Here is a 19,146-nt window from a genome sequence, read left to right on the forward strand (position 1 = left end):
ATCCAGCATTCTGTCTATTCAATTGTCTTTGTGGATGAACCTTCATTGCAAGTTTAGTTTGGTTTGGTTTAGTTATGTCATGTTCCGTAGATCATTTTCACGATTATTTTATCGATATGATGTGGATTAAGTTAGATTACAAGACACACACACACACACACACACACACACACACACACACACACACACACACACGAATAGTGCTAATATTAATATTACTGAAATTTTTAGTTCTACACATCCAACTACATTTAGAAGTACAATTTTTTTTCCCAGTTCTGAAACAGAAACTTGTCCATGGAATAGGAGGAGTTGTCCAAAAGAAATTATTTTAAGCTAGTTGATATGCTACCTGCCAGACAACGGCTGAAAGCAAGGGGAAACTACAGCTGTAATTTTTCTCGAGGGCATGCAGCTTTACTGTATGGTTAAATGATGATGGCGTCCTCTTGGGTAAAATATTCCGGAGGTAAAATAGTCCCCCATTCGGATCTCCAGGCGGGGACTACTCAGGAGGACGTTATGAGGAGAAAGAAAACTGGCATTCTACGGATCGGAGCGTGGAATGTCAGATCCCTTAATCGAGCAGGTAGGTTAGAAAATTTAAAAAGGGAAATGGATAGGTTAAAGTTAGATATAGTGGGAATTAGTGAAGTTCGGTGGCAGGAGGAACAAGACTTCTGGCCAGGTGACTACAGGGTTATAAATACAAAATCAAATAGGGGTAATGCAGGAGTAGTTTTAATGAATAAAAAAATAGGAGTGGGGGTAAGCTACTACAAACAGCACAGTGAATGCATTATTGTGGCCAAGATAGATACGAACCCCACACCTACTACAGTAGTACAAGTTTATATGCCAACTAGCTCTGCAGATGATGAAGAAATTGAAGAAATGTATGATGAAATAAAATAAATTATTCAGATAGTGAAGGGAGATGAAAATTTAATAGTCATGGGTGACTGGAATTCGGTAGTAGGAAAAGGGAGAGTAGGAAACGTAGTAGTTGAATGTGGATTGGGGCTAAGAAATGAAAGAGGAAACCGCCTGATAGAATTTTGAACAGAGCACAACTTAATCATAGCTAACACTTGGTTCAAGATTCATAAAAGAAGGTTGTATACATGGAAGAAGCCTGGAGATACTGACAGGTTTCAGATAGATTACGTAATGGTAAGACAGAGATGTAGGAACCAGGTTTTAAATTGTAAGACATTTCTAGGGGCAGATGTGGACTCTGACCACAATCTATTGGTTATGAACTGTAGATTAAAACTGAAGAAACTGAAAAAAGGTGGGAATTTAAGGAGATGGGACCTGGATAAACTGACTAAACCTGAGCACAGGGAACAATTGACAGGAATGGGGGAAAGAAGTACAGTAGAAGAAGAATGGGTAGATTTGAGAGATGAAGTTGTGAAGGCAGCAGAGGACCTAGTAGGTAAAAAGAGGAGGGCTAGTAGAAATCCTTGGGATACAGAAGAAATATTGAATTTAATTGACGAAAGGAGAAAATATAAAAATTCAGTAAATGAAGCAGGCAAAAAGGAATTCAAATGTCTGAAAAATGAGATCGACAGGAAGTGCAAAATGGCTAAGCAGGGATGGCTAGAGTACAAATGTAAGGATGTTGAGGCTTATCTCACTAGGGGTAAGATAGATACTGCCTACAGGAAAATTAAAGAGACCTATGGAGAAAAGAGAATCACTTGTATGAATATCAAGAGCTCAGATGGAAACACAGTTCTGAGCAAAGAAGGGAAAGCAGAAAGGTGGAAGTAGTATATAGAGGGTCTATACAAGGGCGATGTACTTGAGGACAATATTATGGAAATGGAAGAGGATGTAGATGAAGATGAAATGGTAGATACAATACTGCGTGAAGAGTTTGACGGAGCTCTGAAAGACCTGAGTCGAAACAAGGCCCCGGGAGTAGACAACATTCCATTAGAACTACTGACGGCCTTGGGAGAGCCAGTCCTGACAAAACTCTACCATCTGGTGAGCAAGATGTATGAGACAGGTGAAATATCCTCAGACTTCAAGAAGAATATAATAATTCCAATCCCAAAGAAAGTAGGTGCTGACAGATGTGAAAATTACCGAACAATCAGTTTAATAGGTCACGGATGCAAAATACTAACGCGAGTTCTTTACAGACGAATGGAAAAACTGGTAGAAGCCGACCTCAGGGAAGATCAGTTTGGATTCCGAAGAAGTATTGAAACACATGGGGCAATACTGACCTTAAGACTTATCTCAGAAGCTAGATTAAGGAAAGGCAAACCTACGTTTCTAGCATTTGTAGACTTAGAAAAAGCTTTTGACAATGTTGACTGGAATACTGTCTTTCAAATTCTGAAGGTGGCAGGGGTAAAATACAGGGAGTGAAAGGCTATTTACAATTTGTACAGAAACCAGATGGCAGTTATAAGAGTCGAGGGACATGAAAGGGAAGCAGTGGTTGGGAAGGGAGTGAGACAGGGTTGTAGCCTCTCCTCAACGTTATTCAATCTGTATATTGAGCAAGCAGTGAATGAAACAAAAGAAAAATTTGGAGTAGGTATTAAAATCCATGGAGAAGAAATAAAAACTTTGAGGTTCGCCAATGACATTGTAATTCTGTCAGAGACAGCAAAGGACTTGGAAGAGCAGTTTAACGGAATGGATAGTGTCTTGAAAGGAGGATATAAAATAAACATCAACAAAAGCAAAAAGAGGTTAATGGAATGTAGTCGAATTAAGTCGGGTGTTGCTGTGGGAATTAGATTAGGAAATGAGACACTTAAAGTAGCAAAGGAGTTTTGCTATTTGGGGAGTAAAATAACTGATGATGGTCGAAGTAGAGAGGATATAAAATATAGACTGGCAATGGCAAGGAAAGCGTTTCTGAAGGAGAGAAATTTGTTAACATCGGATATAGATTTAAGTGTCAGAAAGCCGTTTCTGAAACTATTTGTATGGAGTGTAGCCATGTATGGAAGTGAAACATGGTCGATAAATAGCTTGGACAAGAAGAGAATAGAAGCTTTCGAAATGTGGTGCTACAGAAGAATGCTGAAGATTAGATGGGTAGATCACATAACTAATGAGGAGGTATTGAATAGAATTGGGAAGAAGAGGAGTTTGTGTCACAACTTGACAAGAAGAAGGGACCGGTTGGTAGGACATGTTCTTAGGCATCAAGGGATCACATATTTAGCATTGGAGGGCAGCGTGGAGGGTAAAAATTGTAGAGGGAGACCAAGAGATGAATACACTATACAGATTCAGAAGGATGTAGGTTCCAGTAGATACTGGGAGATGAAGAAGCTTGCACAGGATAGAGTAGCATGGAGAGCTGCATCAAACCAGTCTCAGGACTGAAGACCACAACAGCAACAACAACAACACCTGCCAGACACATTGTTGTTAGGCCAATGGTCAAAGTATTTTGTTGCTGACTAAAGCACTCCTTTTTGAGCAACTGACATCTCCAATAACTTATAGGAAAGGTCATTTTTTCCTCTATTGTTGTACGTATGAACATCACTGTTCCTGAATTGAGATGAATTATTTATAATGAATTTCATTAGCGAATATATGTATTCTGATGGTGCAGTTAAAATACCTAACTCCTTGAATAGGTGCCTACATGACGTGCTTGGGTGAACACCACTAGTTTTCTCACTGCTCTCTTTTGTGCAATCAATACTTTGTCTAAGTGGTGAGTTACCCCAGAAAACTATTCTTTAAGACACTATTGAGTGGAAATATGCAAAGTACGTTAGGAGGCTGATCTGTTTATTACCAAGACTAGCGATTATACGAAGAGCGAAAGGAGCTGAACTTGATTGTTTGATAAGCTCAGTAATATGCTCCTTCCAGTTGTCATCAATATGAACACCCAGAAATTTGGAGAAATCTACCCTGTTAACTGAGCCTTGTTCATATGCTACATCAATTGTCAGTATGTGTCTGTTCGGTGTACAGAACTGGATATAGTGAGTTTCTTCAAACTTAAGGGAGAGTCTATTTTCTGAGAACCACTTAATAATTCTTTGAAAGACATCCTTAACAATATCTCACTTGCTTTTTCTGGAATGGGATTTATTATAACACTCGTCTCATCTGCAAAAAGTACTGGTTCTGCTTTCTGAACGTTAAGTGAGAGGTCATTCACATGAATAAGGAACAGCAGAGGACCTAAAATTGAACCCAGTGGGACTCCCTTTGTGACAACTCCCCATTCACTACAATTTACCACCCTCCCAACATTATTTGTGTTATTCAGCACTACTTTTTGCTTTCTGTTCGTTAAGTGTGATTCAAACCAGCTGTGTGTATAACCCTCAGTTCCATAAAACCTGAGTTTTTCTAAGAGTGTGACATCATCCACACAGTCACATGCCTTGGAAAGATCACAAAAATACCAACTGGCGATTATTTGTTATTTAGGGTTTCTACTATTTGATGGGTAAATGTGTAGATAGCATTCTCAGTCAAGTAACCCTTCCGGAATCCAAACTGTGACATGCTGAGTAAATTATTTTCACTTCAGTGTGAGACTACTCTTGAATACATAACTTTTTTGAATATTTTAGAAAATGAAGTTAGCAATGAGATTGGTCTATAATTATTTAAGTCACTCGTGTCCCCTTTCTTATGAAGAGGTTTGACAATTGCGTATTTCAATCTGTCTGGAAAAATTCGCTATACTAGAGAAGCATTACATATATCGATAAGGACTCCACTTATTAAATTAGAACAACACTTCAAAATTCTGTTAGAGACTCGATCAAAATCACATGAGCTCTTGTTTTTCAGTATATTTTTAATTCCCTTAATTTCAGTGGGGGATGTTGGTGCTATTTCTAAAGGCCTAAAGTTCTGGGGTATGACATTTTTAAAATATTTTTTTGCGTCTTCAACTGAACCCTTTAACCCTATTTTTGCTGCTACATTCAGAAAGTGATTGTTAAAAATACTTGCAACTTGTGAATTATCGCTCACATCATCATTATTTAGCTTTATTGCTATGGTATGCTGTGCACTGTTAATCTGCCCTGTCTCTCGTTTGACAATATTCCATATAGTTTTAATCTTATTATCTGCATTATTAAGTTCCGTCAGAACACACAAGCTTCTTGACTTCTTAATGACATTCCTTAAAATATTACAGTACCTTTTGTAGTAAGCAAGTAATGCCGGATCCTGACTTATTCTGGCCTGTACATATATTTCCCTCTTCCTCTTTCACAATATCTTAATTCCTTTAGTAATCCATGACTTTTTTGGATAACCTTTCAGGAAAGCAACTCTCAAATATTGAGACAAATTTGCAGTGTAATAAATTGAATTTGGCATCAGCATAATTTTCTGTGTATAATTCATCCCATTCTGCCTCTTCTAGGCTGCTCTTAAAACTCTGTATCCTGTTTGCATTAATAAGCCTCCCTGCCTAGTATGAACCTGCCTGGAACCTGTAAGGTGCTGTGTGTGTTATTTTCATTAACTGTGCATCATGATCAGATAGCCCATTAACAACTGGATACACATTGTTTCTGCCTGAGCACTGTCTATGAAAATGAAAATGTTATTGATAAGTGATCTCCTATCCTGCTGCACACGAGTTGGAAAATTCACTACAGATACTAGATTGAAACAACCAAACAATGATTCTAGCTCTTTTTTTCCTATCCATTTCTTTTAAAAAATCTACATTAAAATCTGACAGGTAGCTCAATAATGAAATGTGAGAATGGACAGAATGTGGTTTCTTGTTCAAGCCCTGTTTTTGAAATGCACTTTTCATCAGCTTAATGTACTTGTGTCCAATGTATGGTCTCCATTTTTGTGAAATGACTGGATTATGAAGGGTGCAATTAACTGTGCAATGAGGAATCAGTGACATATTTGTTTTGGAGGTTACTGATAGTTTGTAACAGGTTTTGTTACTCTTTCACATTTTTTAAAATCAGATTTGGCAAATAAGAACAGCAGGCATAAATCAAAAGTGATGGAAGGATTCCTCCCCTAGAGACAAGGGTTATCTTTCTCTGTAAAAATGTATTAATAAAGTAATGCAGTAAGAGCAAATCTACATTGTTCTATTTTATGATAATATGCATTCACTTTATACACTGAAGTCCAGTATTTTTAAATTACACATTAAAAAACTGACAGTTTTATTCATGTGTTAACAGTAATAATTTTTTCACTGTTTGGCTAGTTAAATTACATTCTTATGTTGCATTACTTCTTGCTTGATATTACACAGGATAAAGTACCATCAGTGAGAGCAGAAGCAGTTAAAGCACTTTATCGCCTGCAGGAACCTGAAGATCAAGACTGTCCAATAATAAGAGGTAAGTTCCATGTAAAGAAAAAAATAGAAATTTTAAAATGAGAAAAATGTTATGACATCCAAATCAAATTAAAGTTTATTCTCTAAGTATTGTTGCTGTTTAGGATACGTTTTTTCTGTAATGGCCAGTGGATGTTTTTATAGTGTTTGTGGACAAATTTTCTCTCTCATTTTTTATTATAAGATTGTAGGAAAAATATATATTTTAATGAAAATCTGCCAAAATTATTTTTGATAGTTTTGTCTTTTGAGCGGGTATTTTAATTTTTCGTGGAGGGGACAAGAACACACACAAAGTGGAAGCAACTGCATATATTTGTTGGTTCCAGTTTTATGACAAGTTTAGTTCAAGCTAGTTTAGGTGGGTGTTAGATCAGTACAGGAGCCAGTGGTGACTCTACGGCTTATCCTGACACCATTGATCCATTGGTCATATCATGGTGATGAGTTAAGGCATTGTAAAACTATCTCATTATATCCCCAAGGTGAGCCAGAAGTTACACAATCCGAAATTCAAAAAAATTCCGATTTTTATTAATGTACTTGTAAAGTATACATTCACATTATACATTTTCTCATAGTAGATGCTGGGAATGTCCTCCATGTGCTGCAACATATGCTTAAACATCTTTCTCCGTGTTAGCTGGTACTTTTTGGTTGGGCAGTACACTTGTGTGGTATATTTCGTCTTCAGTGTTGCACTTCAGTTGGTTGATTGTGTAAGAATTATTCTTATAGGTATTGCCTATCAGATGTCTTAAAGGAAAAAGTTGCGGGAGGGGGTCTAGGTGGCCACAGGTCACATGAAATGATGTGTTCCCAAAAGAACTTGTGTAACATGTGCTATTCACTGTGTGTGCTATTGCACCATTGCGCTTCAGCAAGCAGTGTCTTTTATTAGTTTCTAACATTGCTACAAATTGCATAGTGGTGTCTTGGTGACGTTCAGTTGTTATTGTTTTTGAGAAAAAAATTGGGCCTGTTATTATGTTGCATGCAATTGTACACCAAATTCTAATTTTCTGTGACTGTAATGGGGTCTTGTAGAAAACATTAGGATTTTCTAAGCTCCAGTATCTGTTGTTTTGGCTGTTTACATAACCGCTTAAAAGGGAAGCTCTCCACTGCACCCCCCTCAGATTTAGTGGTAAGAGGGCCCAGTGGTCAGCCCATCTTAAACTGAATCAGATTAAGCTTGAAAACAGGAAGAAGGTGTACTGGACTGTAAGGCAAAATATAAACAGTGAATGGTCCAGGAACAAGAAGTGCAGTATAGAGAAGCTGGGAAGAGAAATGACACCATGGTAAAGTGGTTATGGTTATGGTCTTGGACTGCCAAGCGGGCGAGCTATGTTCTAACCTCCCTCGCGCCAATTTTTTTTTTCTTTTATCTCCCCCCCTCCTTCCCCCTCTTCCATCATTTGCTGTTTGATTTATTCAAATTTATCTGTGTTGTGGTGTAAGGTCTGTTTGCGACAGCGAGGTGAAAGGTCGGGATCTTTGTCAGTTGATTTTGCACAATTACTCTTTTAGCAGCCAAAAGAAAATAGCTTTTGAATGGGAATTGCAAATGTTTGGTGACAAGTGACCTGAATCCTCCGCTGGAAAACATGTCTGGTGTCATGCATGGCATTAGTAACAGTATGTGTGTCGTATGATAGGAATAGCACACCTCATGCACGCAACTGCTACCACCAGCAGCTCCATTCGGAAAGCAAGTGTCATGTGAATAAAAATCTGGACTGGGGTGACGAAGGGGAGCCATAGCAGGGTGTGGGTGGGAGAGACAAGAGAGTTGCCTGGCATTACCGTAAGTTGAGGCTGGGATAGTTCCGGAAGTGGAGAATATATTGTGAGGATGCCTCCCATCTGCAGTGTTGTAAGGATAACTTCCATCTGCACAGTTAAAAAAAAGCCAGTGGAGAAGAAGAGGATCCTGATAGCTTGGGCTGTGTGTGGCTTTCGGAGATGTCGTTCCACTATAGACAACTTGACCCTGCTTGAGGCGGCCATCCATCAGGCCTTCCTGCGTAACCAGCATTGTCTAGGTGTCTTCTTTGACATTCATAAGGCGTATGACACTACTTGGCGCCTCAATCAACTCCATGAGTGGGGCTTTCGTGGCCGTCTCCCCATCTTCATTCGGTCCTTTCTTTCCCACCGCCTCTTTCGCTATAGGGTTGGTAATGTGCTATCTGATTTGTATGTGCAGGAGAATGGTGTTCCTCAGGGAAGCGTTTTAAGTGTCACCCTCTTTGCCGTCGCCATTAACAGTATCACGTCCACAATCCGGAGCCCTGCCCAATGCTCCTTATTTGTGGAGGATTTTGCCGTTTTCTGTTCTTCCTCCAGTCTTGTCACTGCTAGTCGGCAGTTGCAGCTTACGATAAAGCGATTAGAGGCATGGACTGCGAAGACGCGTTGTACCTTTTCTGCAGACAAATGTGTGTGTGTTCATTTTAATCGTTCTCGACGTCTTTTTACCTCCCCTGAATTGCGTCTGAGGGACACCATTCTTCCTTTTAGCGACACTGTGCGGTTCCTGGGCCTCACTTTTGATTCCAAGTTGTCGTGGTTGCCTCACCTTCAAGACCTCAAGGTGCGGGCCCTGAAGGCACTGAATATTTTGAAGTGTCTGAGCCATCGGTCCTGGGGAGCAGATCGGGCGCGTCTGCTGTCGTTTTATAGGGCTTTCGTCCGATCGCGTCTTGACTATGGTTGCACCGTGTATGGGTCAGCAAGGCCTTCGTATCTGAAGATTCTTGACGCAGTACACCATGAGGGTATCAGGCTGGCCACTGGTGCCTTCCGTACTAGTCCCATCCCCAGCCTGTGTGCTGAGGCAGGGGAACCGCCGCTCGCCATCCGGCAGAAACTCCTCATGGTGCGATGGGTGTGTCAATTCCTTGCCTGTCCTACCTCCCCTGCGTACCCTACCGTTGCCCGACCGCCTATGGAACGTCTCTTTTCCAGTCGTCCCAGGGCAACGAGACCATTTGGGATTCGTGCCAAGCATTTGCTTGAATCCCTTGGTGTGGAGCTTGTGGCCCCCCAACGACAAGGTTTTACTCGCCTGCCTCCCTGGTTGCTCCAGAGGCCCAGCGTCCTTTTAGACTTGTCGGAGTACCGGAGGAGCTGCACTCCTGTGTTTGTTTTTACCTCCTTCTTTTACGATATTTTAAACCAGCATCCCAACCATGTACCAGTATTTACGGATGGCTCTAAACAGGGGGACTCTGTTGGTTGTGCTGTTGTTTTCCCTGATCGAGTCATCAAGTTACGGCTTCCTGCAGCATTTACCATCTTTGATTCCGAATTGTTTGCGATCTTGCGGGCATTGGAGCAGATGAGATGTGTCCCCAGTCGTAAGTTCCTCATCTGTTCTGACTCCCTGAGTGCCCTTCAGACCATGCAACACTTGTACCCAGCAGATACGGTCGTCCAGAACATCCATGATGCCCTACTCCACCTGCAGCGGCAGGGGAAGGAGGTTTCCTTCTGCTGGGTGCCGGAGCACGTGGGTATTAGGGGAAATGAGCTGGCGGATGTGGCTGCCAAAGATGCATGTTCCCTCCCTCACGTTGTTGAATGTGCCGTCCCCCTCCATGCTGTTACCTCCCTCCTGCGTTTTCGCGTTATGCGTCAGTGGGAAGAGGAGTGGCTGGCAGTCGGTGAAAATAAGCTGCGTCTGGTCAAGGCCACCACGCGGCCATGGCGTACGTCCTACCAGTCATGCAGGCGGGATGAGGTTCTCCTCACTCGCCTCCGCATCGGGCACAGTCCCTTCACACGTGGTTTTTTACTCCGGCGGGAGGATCCCCCAATCTGCAGTGCTTGTGGCGTCCAGATTACTGTCCGCCACATTTTACTTGACTGTCTTTTATTGTCTGACCAGGGGGCGGTGGTTTCTTTGCCACCGGATTTGCCCTCTATTTTGAAAGACGACGCATCGTCTGTGGTGAAGGTTTTACGGTTTTGTGTCCTGTCCAATTTGTTGCCACGGATTTTAGGGAGAGGGTTTTAATGTGCTGCTGGATGACTGGCTCACCCAGATTTTAGGTAAGAGGTCCGCCAGTCACGAATACCTCCTTGTTTCCCTTCGGTTTCTGTCCTCCCTTCCTTGTGTTTCCTTTCCTTTTTTAGTGCACTCCTTCTCCTCTTGTTTTGCCTCTGTATATGAGGATTTGGAACTGCGTCAGGTCTGTGTCTTTTTAGCTGTTCCCCTTGTTCGCTGTTCGTCTTAGTCCCTTCACTGCATGTGTTCCTGTTTTTATGCGTTTGGGCGCTGTTGACCCCGCTGTTTAGCGCCCGTAAACCTCAAACACACACACACACACACACACACACACACACACACACACACCTGATAGCTTGGGTAGTGAAGCAGCCACTGAAATCAAGCACGTTATTTCCAGCTGCTCACTGTACTGCAGAGTAGTCTATTTTGCCCTTGGCCAGTTTGGCGGTGGCCATTAATTCATTCTGGTGGACAGCTGGTTGATGGTCATACCAGTATAAAAAGCTATGCATTGATGGGGACAAAATAAATCTGCTAGGTGGGCTGGATTGGGCAGGTCTTACACCTGGGCCCTATGGAAAGGGGTTGGGGTTGGGAGTGGCATAGGTATAGAATGGGCTGTTTCGGGGGTTGGGTGAGCAATGAAACACCACTTCACGAGGGTTTCAGAGCGTGATGATAGATAATCAAGGCCCCGACGAAGAATGTTGTCCAGTTTTCCCAGTCTGGGGTGGGTCTGGGTGATTGGGGGGGGGGGGGGAGGGGAGGGGGGAGCACTCTTTTGTAGCGGGTTCTTGGAGACTAACTGGCCGACAGCTTTCGACAAATAGGGGCTTCTTACCAGGCTTAACGACGGGAACCACAATTCTATCCCTATCCCTCCATTGAGAAAGGAAGTCACCCTGAAGCCAAATACGGTTAAGCACCCGGAGAAGATGATGTCGTGGAGCACTGAGAAGTTGAGGCAACTGGTTATGAATGGAATCTGAGCCAGGTGCCTTATCATGAGAAGAATAAAGTGCGGAAAGAAGTTCCCATTCAGTAAATGGCTCGTTGTAAGATTCTGACTGACAAGGGGTAAAACATAAGGCGGAAGCTTTGGCCTGCTGTTTCTGGCGAAGGAAAGCAGCCGGATAAGAGGTTGATGCTGATGCTGTTGCAAAATGGGTCACAAGATGCTCCACGGCCATACAGGAGGCCAAGGCCCGAGAGGGTAGACAGCTGAAGGCAACCTGGGAGAGAGCGAAGTGTAGCCCATACCTGTGACATAGGGACAGTAGAACTGCGGCAAGAAATGAAGTGTTCCCAACACATCCGTTTGCTCCATTTGATTAAGTAATGGGCCTTGGCGCAAAGGTGTTTCGAGATAATAAGATTGGCACCGAATGGGTGCCTCTTAAGGTGTTGCAAAGCTCGACGGCAATCATGGATGGCAAAGACAATTGCTGTACTCCACCACAGGAGTTTCCAGAAGCGAAATGGCCCAGATGAGCGTGGGATAGCAAGGCTAGCAGCACGGACAATCGCATCAGACATGTCACATATGACGTCATCAATACAACCCGACAAAGAGGGAGAAAAAACGACCTGTGCAGTATATAGAGGCAAATCGGCGCGTTGGAAAGACCAACGAGGTAACCTGTCCATTGGGGATCGGGAAGGGAGCGAGAGAATCAACGGGAAGTGGGAAGTGGTCACTATCGCAAAGGTAGTCATATGGCAACCAGTGGAATGAAGGGAGGAGGGAGGGAGAAGATAGAGAAAGATCAATGGCAGGAAAGGTACCATGACCGGCACTGAAATGGGTAGGGGAGCCATCATTAAGAAGGCACAAGTAGTGGTCTGCGAGAAACTGGTCTATGAGAAGACCCCGGCTAGAAGGAAATGCACTGCCCCACAAGGGATGATGAGCATTAAAATCACCGAGGAGGGGGAAGGGAGGAGGAAGTTGCTGAAGAAGGGCAGTTAAGGCATTAGGTGTAAGAGTCCTGTCAGAAGGGAGATACAGATTGCAAACTGTGACCCCAGAATCCAGGTGGTGACGGGACCTCCTTGTTCCAGGACTTATGTTTCTTCTTCTTTTCTGTTTGAGATTGAAGAGGGCTGTGCTGCAAAAAGGAGCCAGCTGAAGCAAGGTATGGAACAGAAAGAGAGCGGGCAACCTGGGGGCCCACAGACTGTGGTTCTCATGGTCGTCGTGTGGTTTCTGGAGAATCCTGCTGTCTGGTGAGCAAGGCCAATGGTGCTCTCCACAGTTGACGCAGATGGGAGGCGTGACACATGGAATATTGGGATGTGAAGGACGTCCACAATCCCGACAGGTGACGCTGGAAGTACAGCGGGAAGAAATATGGCTGAACTTCCAGCACTTAAAGCACTGCATCGGGGGAGGGATATAAGGCTTTACATCACAGCAGTGACCATCACCTTGACCTTATTGGGTAATGTGTCACCCTCGAAGGCCAAGATGAAGGCACCGATGGCAACCTGATTATCCCTCCGGTGGATGCCCTGGACAAAATGACAACTCGTTGCTCTAAATTGGCACGCAGCTCATCGCCAGACTGCAAAAGAAGGTCCCTGTGAAATATGATACGCTGGACCATATTTGAGCTCTTATGGGGTGTGATGGAAACAAACATCCCCCAGTTTGTCACAGGCGATTAGTGCCCATGACTGGGCAGAGGATGCTGTTTTTATCAAGACTGACCCTGATCACATTTTGGACAAGCCCTCCACCTCCACAAACTTGTTCTCTAAATGCTCCACAAAAAACTGAGGTTTCACTGACAAGAAATATTCCCCATCAACTCTCATACATACGAGGTACCAAGGTGAATAAGCTTTGCTGCCATCCTTAGCCTGGTGTTCCTCCCATGGTGTGGCCGGGGGTGGTGGGTGGGGGGACATTTTTGGGGTCCTATTTCTTAGCATTGAAGTTAGACCTCGATCACTTAGAGACTGCTGGTGTTGACCACCAGCAAGAGATTACATACTACGCTTCATGGCGTGTCATCCACCCTGATGCCACCTACTCCGACCAGGGGCCCTCCCCACGATTGCCAAAGGCCACCTGGCAGGATGGCCATTGCTGCGAGTCCCGATGCCCCAGGGTGACACACATCTACTCATTGGCATATGTGGGGAGGTCATGGCGCAGGCATCAGCAGAGCGATCCCTGTGTGGTCAGGGGGCTACAACCAACACGGTACATGGCAGCCCCACCGCAACGGACTGTCTACCGTGCTGGATATCAGGCACAAATGACCTAAGATGTCCATTTTCGTCGACAGCGCAGAAAGCGATAATGCACATAGGATGGAGGAAAACGCACCCTGGAGGGTGACCTCACCCAACAGCTGGAGAATGAGTGGAAGTGCAGATCCATGTCGACGAAGGATGCGAGAGGTCGCAGCACATGGGGCACCATGTAAGGCACCCTTCCGCTCTTCAGGAAAATTTTGAAAAATGGAGGTCAAACCCTACAGGGGACCATAACAAAGGCCGAAACATGTGAGACTCCTTTTAGTCGCCTCTTGCAACAGGCAGGAATACCTCGGGCCTATTCAAACCCGTGGACCCACAGGGTGACAGGGGTGGGGCGGGGCCTCCAAGAACCCGCTACAAACATGGGTTCATCACTTCGAACCTGAAACAAAACGGCAATCAATGGCGTGGCGCCACACCCACTCCCCTACCAAGAAAAAGTTTAAAGCCATACCCTCAGCCGGTAAAGTCATGGTTACAGTCTTCTGGGACGCTGAAGGGGTTATTCTGTTCGATGTACTTCCCCATGGTCAAACGATCAACTCTGAAGTGTATTGTGCTACTCTTCAGAAATTGAAGAAACGACTTCAGCGTGTTCGTAGGCACAAAAATCTGAACGAACTTCTCCTTCTTCATGACAACGCAAGACCTCACACAAGTCTTCGCACCCGAGAGGAGCTCACAAAACTTCAGTGGACTGTTCTTCCTCATGCACCCTACAGCCCCGATCTCGCACCGTCGGATTTCCATATGTTTGGCCCAATGAAGGACGCAATCCGTGGGAGGCACTACGCGGATGATGAAGTAGTTATTGATGCAGTACGACGTTGGCTCCGACATAAACCAGTGGAATGGTACCGTGCAGGCATACAGGCCCTCATTTCAAGGTGGCGTAAGGCCGTAGCATTGAATGGAGATTACGTTGAAAAATAGTGTTGTGTAGCTAAAAGATTGGTGAATAACCTGGTGTATTTCAATGCTGAATAAAACAACCCCTGTTTCAGAAAAAAAATGTGTTGCATTACTTATTGAACTGCCCTCGTACCATTGCGAAAGTGTTTGCACCACTATTCCCACAGAATTCCTGTACATGCTAACTTATTTGCTCTTCTTTGCTTCTCAGTCAGACCTGCCATCAAAGGGTAACACTTGTGAGATATAAGAGAGTAGTTTGTTCCATTATAGCTGGAAATATGGCTACATGTTTCTGGATCCTCTGGGCTCTGTCTTGATTCATCATAAGATTTATTGTTACCAGCTAGTAATTATAGCAGTTTAAAATAGGCTCCATGTTTAATTTTATGTAATTTTTCCAACTCTCACCATAAACTCCTTGATTCTCATTGGCAGTCATTTTCAGCACAATTCTTTGAATATTGTTGTTAAGAAGAGTTTGAACATATTTTATATCATTTACTCTGGATATAGCATATTTTGTTGGAGTAGGAGTCAGATTTGTAATGTTTGCATTGGATGATCTTCCAGTTTGTGGAAAGATTCTAAGCTCCACATGATATTTTCGTCTTTTGACTGCACCACTTGCACTGCTTGCTTGTTGCCATGTTAGGTGTCAATGTCTGAAGTGTCCTCTGAATAAGTTGTAGGGTGAATGCTGTTATCAGTGGTGTGATTTTCTTCTTCAGAAATATTCTCCTCACTTTGAGAAGCATTTACTAATGCTTCCACTTGCTCATCAGAAAGAAATCATTTCATCGTGGAAATTATGTAAGATATGTGAACAGCTTCCACACTAAACAGTTTGTGACACGTTACTGGTGGTGATATTGCTGTATGAACATAGTGACTTGCACTGCTGTAACTTCACTTACTTCAACAATAAGCAAAGACCTCCATTGTAATAAAAATCCATTAAGCATGTATTCCAGGTCTGTGAAAACAACCTTACTGCCGATTTTTTGTGCCTGTTTTGAATTTTTAAATACATAGATCATAAAGATCCCAGGGATACCAGTGAGGCAAGTAACAAATTAAGCTATGTAGAATGTACAGAAAAAATGTTTTAAAGCACAAGCATTTAAATACCAAATGTACTGGAAGAACAAATTCGGTTCTGTTTCTTACTGACCAGAACAGAACAGCAGGGTGAATTGAACCCCTGGTACTGCACCATTCACTAAACACCTGATAGCCTTATTTTTTATAATTTCACACAAATTTGTATATATGACAATGTTTATATAGATTGCTACTTACTGTAAAGAAGACACGTCAAGTTGGAGACAGGTGCAATTAAGACACTTACATAAAGCCTTTGGCCACCACCTTCACCGGAAAAAAGGGGGGGGGGCAAGGACATCCCCCCCCCCCCTCCACACTCACACACGCACATACAAAACTGCGAACTCCAGCATCTCGGGCCAGAATGTGCATTTTGTGTGTGTGTGTGTGTGTGTGTGTGTGTGTGTGTGTGTGTGTGTATGTGTGTCTGATGAACGCTGTGCTGAAAGCTTTAGGTAAGTGTCTTTTAATTGATCTTTTCTGCTACTTGACGTATCTTCTCTGTGGTAAGTAGCAATCTCTTCTCCTACATTGTTGATATTCCTACCAGGAGTTTTCCTTGTTAAATTTGTATATACTTTACTGCAACTTTCACAGTTCAGCTTATTCAAGTGGAGTCCATTCCGTGCCAGGAAATCATTGCTAATGAAGTTATTTAGGTCTAAAAATATTGGATTGTACTTCATAATCAGGTGTTTTTAATAAATTTATTTTGTTACTTACAAGATGAGTATGAAAACCTTTGGTTTGTAGTTCTATTTACCTGTATATGGTAATTACAATATTGGTGTTAAAACCTGAACCAGTATCATAATTTTTTTACAGCATAGCAACAGAGTGCATACCTGTTCATAGAGTATTAAATGAAAGTAGAGTAAAAGATTTAATCAATTACTTTCGTCAACAATAAAATGCCATTCTTTTGAAATGGCTGTATACTGTCTTGTAATGCTGCATTCTTTCTGCATAATTTGGCTTAAGCCTTTCCCAGATGATTTCAATTTTTATTTTGTATTCATCTCAGGTTTCCATGGATGTTGCCTAAAAATGATGTTCATCAAGCTGTTAGAATAGTGTTAGTCTTTCTGACACCCCACTGGTTATTCCTTTTACAGTTTGAGTCTGTAATGTTTAAAATTTGTCTGTATTGGAATGTCTCTGGGATTTACTTCCAACTGTTATTTCTTTAAGTATACCATTTTTTCCAGTCATGTAAATTAATAAAAATGTTAGTGTTTCAGTGGCATTCAAATTCTTGAAATTAATCTTTTTTATTTTTTCTAGCCTTCTTGTTCCACATGGGGAGGGATCCAAGTGCTGATGTACGGACAAATGTGGTTCGAATTATTGCACTGAACCAGGTCACAGTCCCTCACATTATTAAAAGAATACTTGATATACGTGAGACTGTGCGTTGTGCTGCTTATAAAACATTGTCTCGTATAAATCTTCGATCATTTAGTATTGGTCAGCGTGAACTACTGTTAAACCAAGGCCTTCGTGACCGTTTTGGTAAGTAAGGTGGAATTTTGTTTGTTCAATATTTAATTGAATTTGCCAAGTGAGGTGACCACTGGATTTGTACTTGTGAAGGATATTGATGTTCTGACACACTGAGTGAGAGGATCGATTTGAATTACTTTCGTTGGAGGTAAGACTTCCCGATTCCACATCGTTTTACATATTGTAATGATTACCTTGTAATAATGTTACTGTCTTTTTTAAAACACTGTTATCGTAGTGGTGACTTGCCTGGAAAACCAGGAAAATTGGGAATTCTTCGAAAAATTGAATTTACTGTAAAAGCCAGGAAAGCCTACAGAATTCTAAGAGATTATAGGAGAAGTGGAACTGTTTGTTGACAGAGTGAGATGGTGAGAATCGTGGAATTATAGGTCATTCAGAGATTTTGCTTGAGAAACAATCTGTTGTGGATTCACATAAGGAAAGACAAAAAAGTACACTGAATTGTTGTAATGTTTGTTGCTTGATCGTGGGTGCCATGGACGTGCTTGCGAACCTTGGGAATGTCCATTGGTTCTTGGGTTCCAGTTCTGCTTCCCATTGCATGATTGAGTGTGCAGTGGAGTTTAATGTGTGAGTGAGAATTTATCATGTTAAAATGGCCGTACCTTCTTCTTTTCTTTGATCCCAATTACCATTACTGTCAGTTAAGACTGTTTATAAAAGTTGAAGGGCTTCCACAGTGGCCTGCAAGTACACAGCTGATACTTTTCCCCACCTTGTCAGTTAGCTTCTAAAATCCGAAAGTGCCTTACTGCATGTAACACGTAAAAGTTCTGTAGAAAAATGTTCACCAAAACACCTTATAAACTGTTATTCACTATGCACCTGTTCATTTAATCCAATCCTAAGCAGACCGTTTCTATCCTGAACTAATATGTCTGGGATATTATCAGGTAGATGTTGTCTATCTGAAGACACGGATTTGAACCATCACCCTCCTGAATGCGAACTGCTGCACCAGCTCGCTCAGTGAAGATGGAGAAAAATTTGAACATGTAGTTGGCAGTAAGTTACTATATGGCACATTACAAGAAAGAAATGTTGAGTGAATTAAATTCAAAGCAAGCATTGTTGGAACTCCAGTAGATGTTTATGGTAATACCAGCTGCAAAATAAAGATAAAAAGAAACCGTTACATGGAACGATAGGCTGGATTTGCTGTGAAAGAGGAAAGATTGAAGCCCAGAAAGCTAGAGATAAAGAAATGCAAACAGTTCCAGGGTAAATAAATTACAGCAGAAATACAAAGATCAGAAGCCAAAAGTGGAAAGAATTGTGGTTGAAGAAAAATAGTAAGCTAGGACTGATTTCACACACAAACTAGAACATGACAGTAAAGTTACTCATATGCTGCTGTACCAAGCATAATAAGATGCAATGAGTATTTAACAGCAACAGAAAAACCAGATGGCAAAATGGTTGGGGAAGAGACAGATATGAGCAAAATCATGAAATCCTATTTTGAAACCATGTACAGCAGAACAGGAAAATACCCCAATGATGTAACCACACAGGTTAGTTTCAGTTGTAATGACGAGCCTGCTCAAAAGGATCCAACAACATTAAAGGAAGTAGAAACCGCATTTAATAGAATAGTATTCTTGAAGAAAAGCAGAGACAGATTTTGATGAAGTCCATTCAGACACGATTGAAGCAGCTGAGCCACTAGGAATACAGTGGCTTCATAGAGTTATAGCTACAACATGGAAGGATGGGAAAATTGCAATTGATTAGTTCTCTCTCTCTCTCTCTCTCTCTCTCTCTCTCTCTCTCTCAAAAAAAATAAGGGGGGGTGGGGGCGGGCGGTGGGGAAGAGGAATTACCTTATTCTGTTTTGGTTTCTCAATACTTGAAAAAGTACTTGAGGAAACACTAAGGAAAATAATAGAACTGCAACCACAGGAAGTGCAGTATGGATTCCAAGAACACCGTATGACTATACGTCTCAAAATGCTGGCTAGAAGAGTAC

General features: G+C 42.3%; 1 protein-coding gene across 1 annotated transcript in view; it reads left to right on the top strand.

The window, feature by feature from the left end:
• The window catches only part of LOC124607058 (condensin complex subunit 3), a 186,449-nt gene that overhangs the window by 40,700 nt on the left and 126,603 nt on the right, over positions 1 to 19,146 (top strand). The window contains exons 4-5 of the mRNA XM_047139234.1: positions 6,260 to 6,347; positions 16,935 to 17,162. Of these exons, the coding sequence (XP_046995190.1) occupies positions 6,260 to 6,347; positions 16,935 to 17,162 (316 nt within the window). The remainder of the gene's footprint in view (positions 1 to 6,259; positions 6,348 to 16,934; positions 17,163 to 19,146) is intronic.

Source organism: Schistocerca americana, chromosome 3 (genome assembly GCF_021461395.2).
Source record: "Schistocerca americana isolate TAMUIC-IGC-003095 chromosome 3, iqSchAmer2.1, whole genome shotgun sequence".
Classification (NCBI taxonomy): Eukaryota; Metazoa; Arthropoda; class Insecta; order Orthoptera; family Acrididae; genus Schistocerca; species Schistocerca americana.